At 43.3% G+C, this 10,598-nt stretch overlaps 1 protein-coding gene across 1 annotated transcript in view; it reads right to left on the bottom strand.

Moving 5' to 3' along the window:
- Nucleotides 1–10,252, bottom strand: part of LOC308096342 (uncharacterized protein) — a 24,672-nt gene extending 14,420 nt beyond the window's left edge. Inside the window, exons 1-3 of the mRNA XM_080443756.1 lie at nucleotides 9,731–10,252; nucleotides 8,538–8,960; nucleotides 7,556–7,909 (exon numbers count right to left, since the gene is read on the bottom strand). Coding sequence (XP_080299882.1) covers nucleotides 7,556–7,909; nucleotides 8,538–8,960; nucleotides 9,731–10,151 — 1,198 coding nt within the window. The 5' untranslated portion in view covers nucleotides 10,152–10,252. The remainder of the gene's footprint in view (nucleotides 1–7,555; nucleotides 7,910–8,537; nucleotides 8,961–9,730) is intronic.
- Nucleotides 10,253–10,598: the final 346 nt, after the last annotated feature.

Raw genomic sequence — 10,598 nt, 5'->3', positions numbered from 1 at the left:
CATCAGTAGTAAAACGCCTGATAGAGAACGTTTAGGTCCGCCGCCGCTTGGAGCCCGTCGGGCCCTTAAATCACCTCGAAGAAGAAGAAGAGCTCCTAAAAGTGTCTCACAGCCAGAGGATCGATGGCTCACTCCAACCTATAGCTTCTCTGCCGTACGGTGGCGTCGGGCCCCCGGAAATAGCCGATCTACAAGCTCACAAAGCGTCACAACTTGTGAGCTTGTAGAGCGGCTATTTCCGTGGGCCCGAGCCCGGGCGCGCAACGAAGCATAAATCCAGCTATAATATAATACACTTCCTGGCATTCTCACCCACCTCATATTTACTCCCTCCCTACACTATATCTCACACACACACACACACACACACACACACACACACACACACACACACACACACACACACACACACACACACACACACACACACACACACACACACACACACACACACACACACACACACACACACACACACACACACACACACACACACACACTACATATTACACTCCACTTCCTTCTCTTCCAAGTCGAGTCTCACAGCACAGCGAGACGCAGTCGCGTCCCAGATGTGCCGATCACGTTTCACAGCTGGATGCACTCAAATATACTATACCCTGTCCCGACCCTCTGGCTTTCACTCTTTGACACACACACGCGCGCGTACGTACGTGCGCAGAAACCATAGACGGCTTCAGATGTACCACACGTGGCCAGGAACAACTCATAAAGATCTCATTTCAAGTTACAAGACACACATTCTTCTCAAGCAGCGTCGGCCAAACTTACTCAGTGAGCGTGTTATTACCTCGGCTACATTGGAAATGAGGGCTTTGCCCCTCAACTGTACTCCCCGCGTATAAATAAAGGTGATGATGATTAAGTTACTAGTAGGGATCCGCGATTCATCCGGTCATCATATCGGCATCGGCAATATCGGCCTTTAACCCATTACGCATCTGTGTCCTTTTAGATTTCTTTGGGCTATTCAAAAATAGCAGATATACAAGCTCATAGTGCGGCACCGAGTGCCGCACTATGAGCTTGTAGATCTGCTATTTTTGATGAATCTTGAAAATGTGTGCAAATTGTCGTATATTGGCCCTTATTTGCTATATTTTATGACAGTATGCAAGTCAAAACCAGAGATAAAAGTTATTTTACTAAGTAAGAAGAATCATGAATGTGTTGTGACCCAGCCTGGCGTTTGCATAGATAATCAGGGATTCTGCCCTGGTGTGAAATGCAATCTACATCTCCATTGTTGACCTGAAGACATCAGGTCTGGGTTCCTGACATACAGTTGCTAATCAGATAGAGAGACAGTACCATTTGCCAATGTTCAAGGGACTTCAAAGCTTGATCTTCTTCTGGGTGGGGGGATCTCTGACCCCCGCCCGCCTGTATTCTAATGTGAAGCTATTGTGTTATAAAAGGTGAACTAAAATGTAGCTCAGTACTAGTGCAGTCCTGAGGCCGAAGGGCTGAGGGAAGGGGCTCTGCCCCTGGATGTTGCTATGATGCTGTTTGTTTATTATGGAATAAATGAATGATTGGAAACCTGGGTCCGGACGTCTCTTCTTCTCCTCTACTTTATTACAACCAACTAGTGATGGGAAAAACAGTTCATTTCGGTGAACGAATGATTCTCGTTCAGTTCACGGCAAAGATTCGTTCAAATGATTCGTTCACGTTCTCGTTCAGTTCCGCTTCAGGTCCCGGCGGAGCGTATGCGATGCGCTACGCTAACTAAACTGTGTGCATCTGATCCCACTGGTTACACTGACATGACTGCACAGTCTACTCTGTACAGAAACACAGCACTGTCATTCACGATAATTGCACCATCTTCTTTGTAATATAATGTGTAGAAGTAATATATTTAAATTAATAATAAATATAAATAAATAATAAATAAATAAAGTGTTTTTACTTTACTTGAGTATTTTCAATTATCAGTATTTTTACTTCTACTCAACTACATCTCAGAATCAAATATTGTAATTTTACTCCACTACAATTATTTGAAAACTTTAGTTACTTGTTACATTACATTACATTATAAAACATACATTTACCACTTTAGCCCTATTTTATATCTACAAGCTCACAACGCATTGTGAGCTTGTAGATCTGCTATTTTCAAACATTTTATTCATTCTGGTTACTATTATTATTTTGGCTATACTATGTGGTTGGCTGTGCAGATTGCATCTTGCATTCATTCTGAAACGTGTTAATTGTCCGTGACCTGACAATCATTAGTTGTCTGTATTTCTTTCATAGTTAAATGTCGTGCTATCTGGTCACCACCGGTCTTTTGTACAGGAACAATGAATACAACACTAACAACACAACAGCAGTGCTTCATTTCAATCCACAAAATGTGCAATGCATGTCCGCCTGTCTGTCGCGGGAAGCACGCTGAAGCTCCCGTCCTCCTGTGTGTGTGTGTGTGTGTGTGTGTGTGTGTGTGTGTGTGTGTGCGACCCTGCCGATCGGGGGGCGGGGCATGAACGAACCCGTGAACGCAACGGTTTCGAGTCATGAACGTATTCGTTCACGCTCACGGCAAAGAACTAGTTCTTATGAGCCAATCGATCATGACCGACACATCACTACAACCAACAAGCCTGGTCGCCCGCAGTTTACTGCCTCAAATACACGACAACATCTTTGAATATATATATATTTTTAAAGCAAAATTGTTTTACTCAAATCTTTGCTTCTGGGGATTCTACACATGTCTTCTAAATCCTAACAGTTTTTTGAAAGAATTGATGTTGCTATAATCAGTGATTCTCAAACTTTTTTTTCATGTCACTCGGTGCCACACTATGAGCTTGTAGGTCTGCTATTTTTAATAGCCAAAGAAATCTTAAAATGACACAGATCCGTTCTCGGTCTTAAAGGGTTAAAAAATGCACCATCGGTATCGAACCGATTATCAAAATAATATCGGTTTTAGCCGATATTTTATTTTATAATGTTTATGTTTCAGTGTGAAGCTGAATAAGCCGTTGATGATGATGAGGGCTACAGATTCCACCAGGTGTTTTCTGGAAAAGCTTTCAAAAAGCTCAACAAGTTATATAGTTAAATATTACATTTAAGTTGTTTGAACTAATATGTGCATCAGTAGGCCTGTTAAAACAGGTAATAAGAATGAAGTATTATTTCATAGAATTCTGCATCTGCACCCAGAATCACAGTTGCTGATGAAAGGTAAGCCCTACGGTGGAAACTTGTATTGTAATCTCGGTATCTGTATCGATATCAGTCGATTTGACCATGCAAATAATCGCTAATCGGATATTGGCAAAACTGTCTATATCGTGCATCCCTAGTTACCAGTTACTCATTACTCCTGCAAAAAAGTAATAATATTACATTACTTCTTACTTGGTATCAAAGAGTAACTAGTTACATTACAAGTTATATTATACTTTTGCTACCCACCCCACCCCCACACACACTGTCGTAATTACGCCATCATTTTGCAAGACGGCACATGCTTAAAAAGGACAGATCAACAAGCTAACAACGCGTCGCATCACAATGTACTGTAGTTGATGGCTTTTAGATATGTTCGTACTGTATGTGACAACCTAGCTCCCACTATGGAGGATGAATTATAAGCTTTATATAGTCTATCTCAGTCAAAAACAAACTCAAAGTTACTGTAAAATTATTACTGTTTTGGCAATAAGTTATACTACTAACTAAATAATCTTACTGTACTATATTACTTCATAACAAAATAAAAATGCTTACTACTATTGCTGTTATACAGTAAGTGTTTGCTATAGTATATATGAGAGTTTTTCTACAGCTACATGACTATGCCATTGCACATTTATACGGCTCATTGCGCAATTAAATGTATATATTGTTTAATTCTTGTCTTATATTATGTTAGTTTTTCTTCTTTCTTTTTACTATTGTCATTGTTGTTGTAGCACAGTAAAAAACAATGCATTTGGCTTCTTGTACCTCTATGGTCTGGTGACAAATAAACCTTCTTGATTCTTAAGTTACTGCCCAAGCTCAACACTGTTGTCAAACATACCGAAACACCCGGTTAACAAACACACATCATGATGTCATATGAGTCAACTAACAGGCGGCCTTCCACTCCGTATTAGGATGGGCGAAGCTTTGCCAAAAAGACTGATTCTACAAGCCAAGTTAGCTTGTAGAATCATGTCCGCTTGGCAAGCGGCTCCGTCTCGTGGCGGATTGGTCATAAATTCAGCTTTTAGAGTTGTAGAGCTGTAACACTTGGGACAAGAGGACGTGACACAGGGCCTGTCTGTAAAAGTAATTGAGATGGTCCTCGTATTGTCTAAGAGACTGTTTCTCAACGCGCGGTCTGGGGGACCGCACAAGGGGTCCAAATGGACCTTAACGGGGTCTGTAACTCTGAGAGTGAACTTTAACAAGGTCCCAGAGATTAAACATGGTATCATGGTGGTCTAATGCAAGGGTTCCCAAACTTTTCAGGCTGTGACCCCCAAAAATAATCATATTTGAACTGGGGACCCCCCCCCCACACACACACACACACACACACACACACACCCTGACAAGCACTTGGAATTGTAGGCATTACATTTAGTTTGACTCGGTTCCACAGATAAACAATGTGAAAATAGCCGATCTACAAGCTCACGACGCCTCGCAGTGCGAGGCGTTGTGAGCTTGTAGATCGGCTAATTTTCACAATGTCTGCCTCTTTCTTACGTAATATTTGACGATTTGGCCAACTTGGTATTAAAAAGGTCTTTAAAAGTCCTTAAATTGTGACTTTAGAGAATTGGGCAGATATCCTGCATACACTTCTGTATGTTGGTTTGTTTACTGTTGAGTGAGAAAACAATGTTGCACATTAAGCTAATCCTCTGGGGGGAATTTTTTTTTGGGGGGGGCCTCAACCGAACCCCAGTTTAGGAACCACTGGGTCTAATGCATATCAAAGTGGGGGTTTCATCCTTGAAATGTAAAAAAAAAGTTGTAGAATCACTGGAGACTTGAGGTGCGTCGTGTGCCCCAATGTGTCATACTTTTCCTTTTCTGTCTACATTTCCGCAGCAGCACCCCTCCCTCCCTCTCTCCCTCCCGTTCTCCACTTGTTCCATCTGGTTGTCATTATGCTCGACTCTACTCTCTCTGTGCACATTCTCCTCCTCTCCTCCTCTCCTCCCCTACCTTTCTTCCATGCAGCAGCACCATTTCCCCCAAACCCTTGGTTCTCCCCATGCTTGATCTTCTCCTCAGTCAAATCCAGTGGTTGGTGGAAAGTAACTAAGTCCCTTTACTCCAGTGTTAAAGTTGACAGCAAATTCTGATGTAGTCATAGTCTTTTGAATAACACACCATTTAGTTTTAGTCCTATTTTAGTCTTCTGAAATGGTTTAGTCTTAGTCTAGTCTAGTCGACTAAATATCAAAACCTTAGTCTCTTAGTCTTAGTCAACAAAACAAACACTGCTTTACTCAAGTACTGCACTTAAAGGGATAGTTCACCCCAAAAATGACTCGCATTCCTAAGCCATTAATTTGGTGACCGGCAGCGGTTCCGGTAGAAGACACAAAGAGTCTCCTTTGTGTCTCCTACCGGAACCACTGTCTCTACCTGGTCATCAAATTATTGGCTTAGGAATGCGACAAAAACAAAAACATATCCATGAATTCAAGTCTCCATGGGGTGACTAATCGATAGAAAAAAAGTCATTTTGCGGGTGAACTATCCCTTTATAAGTATAATTTTGAGCGTACGTTTTACTCCACTACAATTATTTGACAGCTTTCGTTACTAGTACTTTGGATTATAATGACAAAACATAGCATATTATTAACCCTTTTAAGGCCTATTTCATACTTCAGCTATTTGAAAATAGACGATCTACTGAAGCTCACAACACGCTGTGAGCTTGTAGATCGACTATTCTTAAAAAAAAGTTGGAGAAATTTAGAAAAAACTTTTTTTATAAGGAATGTGAAATGGGACATTCATAATTAGTACTTTTACACTGGTCCTGTAAGTATATTTTCATGTCAATACTTTTGTACTTTTACTGAAGTAAAATTTAGAATACAAGCCTTTTTACTTGGAACAGAGTATTTCTACATTGTGGTATTCCTACTTTCACTTAATAAAATAAATCTGTGTACTTCTTCCACCTCTGATCCCTCCCTCCAACCACCGTCTGACCCCTCGCCCACGCCGTCTCATGATTTTCCTACCTTTGAGCTTTTTCCAGCAAGAAAAATATACATTCCAGCTGCGTAAATAATTCCTTTCTGAATGATCACAGGAAAGAGGAAACTCCAAAGCTAGTCAATGAAGCCATTGTTTTTCTTGTTGTTGTTTTTTTTATTAATCCATTAAGACCAGGAAAGCATCCGAGTGTCATTTTAAGATTTCTTTGGGCTATTCAAAAATGGTGCTATGAGCTGGCGCAGAGCTTGTAGATCTGCTATTTAAAAAAAAAATTTTTTTTAAAGGGAACATTTGTAACTAAAATCTTTGCTTCATGGGACTAAATATTTTGAGATGGGGGTCCGCGGCCAAATACATATAATTTTGGGGGTCCTTGACATGAAGAAGTTTGAGAACCACTGATATAGAAACATGTTTCTATATCCCAAATGTTTGCTGAAAAAAAAAATATATATTCAATGATTTGCACAAACTTTCACAATTTAAAAAAATAACAGATCTACAAGCTTTGAATAGCCAAAGAAATCTAAAAATGACACAGATTCTTTCCCCAGTCTAAATGAGTTAAACTTATAGACAGTAAAAAGAATGGACAGCGCTACGCCCATAGAATCTACAGAAAGTAAATGAAGCCTATTTTTCAGCAATTTCAAATCCGCCATCTTTCTATATCGCGTCCTATCCTACGCAACCGGAAATGAATGCTATTGGTTGGGTAGCTTGTCAATCAAGAGCGGGGGGGCGGGGAATGAATGCTATTGGTTGTGTAGCTTGTCATCAAATCATCCCTCCCCTCCTAGAGCATACTGTTTGTCTGTCTGACTTTATGTTCCCTATATAATGTTATGTAAATGTATTCCACTGTTTGTCTGTTTTATTTTATGTTTTTTTGTGAGGACTGCGGATGAAAACTAGCATCTTTGCTAATTCCGGTGCATTTACGTCATGACGTTCATTAATATGCATTGTCCTGTCCAAATAAACAAATAAAGTAAAGTAAAAGTACCCTACTTTATCGTCAATTAAAAAATAAATGGGACCATCATTTACCAAAACGCATATCATGGTGATTGAAAGAAGACTTTAAACTAGCGACTGGAAGCATATAGAATGTATGACAATGTTTATTAAGGTAATAAAATCGTCTAAAGTTCGGCAAAAACCCACCCACTTGCATTGAGATTTATTTCTTCTGACACCAGAAGGGTAAAACAGCAAAACTACAGGCCATTCATATGAACTGTCACTTCCTATATAGACTCAATTTCAAAGGCAGATGCTGGGCCCTTGGTTAAACTAGCCTACAACACCCAGAACCCTCCTTTCTTACCCGTCTTAGCTGACTGTGCGGCGGCTGCTGTTGTCGCCGTAGTACTTCCTGGTTGCGTTGCGTTTGTGGGTTGCTGGGTTGCTCCGGGGGACGTCCTCACAGCAGTGGGCTGTAACGTAATGTTCACGTAGGTTGCGGGTGTGGTCGTTGCTCCCCGTGTGGTGGTGGTGGTATTGGGCTTTGGGTCGCTGTGATTGGGTGAGGTGACTGAAGCTTTCTCCTCAGAGGAGGAGGTGGGGGTGGTGGTGCTGCTGCTGGTGGTGGTGGTGGTTCTGGGTTCTACTGTGCTAGTGGTGGTGGATTCCTGCCTCGGAGTAGTTGTTTCCGTGGCGCGAGTGTTCGCTGTAAGTTCACCTGCAAAAGAGATGGAAGCAGTGGTGTAAAGTAACTAAGTACATTTACTCAAGTACTGTACTTAAGTACAATTTTGAGGAACTTCCACCTGGAATAGGGCCCAGAGAGTCTGAGGGAGACCCCTGTTACTGAACAAACACTCTACAGTATATTTAGCAATGATTTATTTTGGGAATACAGAGCTATAGCCTTTTAACCCATTCAATCCGGGAACGCATCTGTGTCATTTTAAGATTTCTTTGGCTATTCAAAAATAGCAGATCTACAAGCTCATAGCACGGCACCGAGTGCCGCGCTATGAGCTTGTAGATCTGCTATTTTTGAAAAATCTTAAATGTGTGCAACTCTTTGAATATATATATATTTTTAAAGCGAACATTTGTAACTCAAACCTTTGCTTCTGGAGGGGGGGGGGGGGGTCCCTGGAACAAAACATTTTGAGATGGGGGTCCGCGGCCAAATACATAATCTAAAAATGTTTTCTAAATCCTAACAGTATGTTGCTATATCAGTGGTGCTCCAACTTGTCCATGTCAAGGACCCCCAAAATTGAATAGCCAAAGAAATGTTAAAATGACACAAGATGCGTTCCCGCTCCTAATGGATTCATCGCACAGTCGTTTCTAACCTGTTAATACTCCCGCCTGTGCTGTCGTCTGTGTAGCCGCCGCAGGATTAAACGTAGCTTTGGTTTCAGGTGGTGGTGGTGGCGGTGGCGGTGACGGAGTGGAGGTTGTCGTGCCGTCTCTTGTAAGGGCAGACGGGCTTGGCTTCACCGTCACACTGAGTGCAGTAGGTGTCTGGGCTTCAGCCATTTTTAATGAGGGGCCTTCGGACGGAGCAGGCTGTGCCCGTGGCTGAAACCGAGCCATTTCCGTGCCAAGCGTCTCCTCCTCGTCCCGAGGAGGAGGATCGGGTGATCCGCCCGGCTCCGCACGCATCACCGTTGGAACCGGATCACTTCCTGAGCCTTCCCCCCCCTCCTCTTTCTGTGGGAGCGGTCTTCTGTCCTCGGAGCCGCCCGGTGCTGCCGTCATTGGATCACCACCTGCTGCGGATTAGATTAGATTTTTCATTAGATTTTTATTAGACGTTATGTTTAAAGGAGAATTTCACCCGATGTTATTCGTGCCTTTATTATGACGTTATGATATCCTAGGACGAGTGGTACAGTACAGAAATTCCATAACTCCATAACGGAGCCACAGTTAAAAACCCTGGTCCTTGCTTTAAATCGCGTATTTGAATAGCTTTTTCTTTTTTTTTTCTGGAGAGATCTGATGTTTACAGTGAGAGAACATTATGCAACCTGTTGTTCTTGAATGCACTCGACCATAAGCCGCGCTTTGGCGACACTTCCGGTCGGGCGGCGGAAGTGTCGCAAAAGCGCGGCTATTGCCTGCCAAGCCAAAGTGCAGTAACTACGTTTTTGGACACACCCACTTATTTGTGTATCCCAAAGGTCAAATTAGCCTCCGTGATTTTGGGGGATGAACAATTACCTCAAGAACAGATTTATTGTAATATCACTTATATGCCGATATCTTATTTGGCTGACCAGCTGAATCACTTTTAAACCCATTTTTCTGTGATTTTTTCCCCCGTAGTTACTGCGCTTTGGCTTGGCAGGGCAACATTACTACAGAGAGTATTACAGAGGCAACATTTTTGAAAATAGCAGATCTGATGTGGAACCGAGTCGAACAAGATTGAATGCCTGAGCTCCAAGTGCTTGTCAGGGTGGGGGGTCCCCAGTTCTTTGCAATTAGATCAAATAATAATTGCATTCAGGTGATTATGTAACAAATGTAACGGGCTCACCTGCGGCGGGGTGAGTGACACCGCTGGAGGGCGTGGTGCTGGTGACGGCGGGCCGAGGTGACGTAGCCCTGCTGAACGCCAGGCCCGCCGTGTCGCTCCTGGGCTTAGAGGCGGTGGGCTGGGTTAGAAGCGGCCCCCCGCCGCCACCGCCGAGGTTCCGGGTGGAGAGGGTGGACGGAAAAGAAGCGGTGGACCGCGCGTGGGACAGGGCCGTCCTCGGCTCCTGCGGAACCTCGTTTGTGCCGTCTCGGTCGGCGAGTCTGTCCCGGACCGTCCCGTCATCGCCGGGATAAGGAGTGTAACTGGTGGGCGGAAGAAGGAGAAGGGGAGGTTTCGAGGAGGTGCTGACGATCACCTGGGCGGACGAAGGGAGGAGGGAGGAAAGGAGGGGAGTGAGGAAGAGGAGGGACAGGGCGGCCATGCTCTTCCTCTGAGGGGGCCGAGCGATAAAGGGGTCCCTCGGTCAGTCAGTTGGTCGGTCCGTGGCGTGCCGCCGTCAAACCATCTTCCCTTCCCAGCGGTCCTCTGTTGATGGAGAACAGACACACATTCTGTCAGATCAGTGAAACTATAAACTCTGTTTTTGGCCCACAGTGGGCAAAACAAGCACGAGAACAGCAACCTGAATGCAGCCATGGTGACAATATACTGTATGCACATCTTATGTAACCCACAGAAGTAATCCTCTGTCACATGGATAAATATGAATTCAGATGGATTCTACATTAACTGTGCGTAAGTAGCCTTTGGAACCAACGGTTCCCGAGCCATGTGGTCCATGGGGGGTAGGATACTATCTCCTGTTTCTGCAGCGTGAGGCAGCTTGATGTACATACACCCCCTGGTGGGCATGTAACGTATTATCGTA

This window comes from Gymnoscopelus braueri, assembly GCF_963280865.1.
Source record: "Gymnoscopelus braueri genome assembly, chromosome: 12".
NCBI lineage: Eukaryota > Metazoa > Chordata > Actinopteri > Myctophiformes > Myctophidae > Gymnoscopelus > Gymnoscopelus braueri.
The sequence above is the reverse complement of the archived record's forward strand: the minus strand, read 5'-3'. Positions and strand labels throughout refer to the sequence as shown.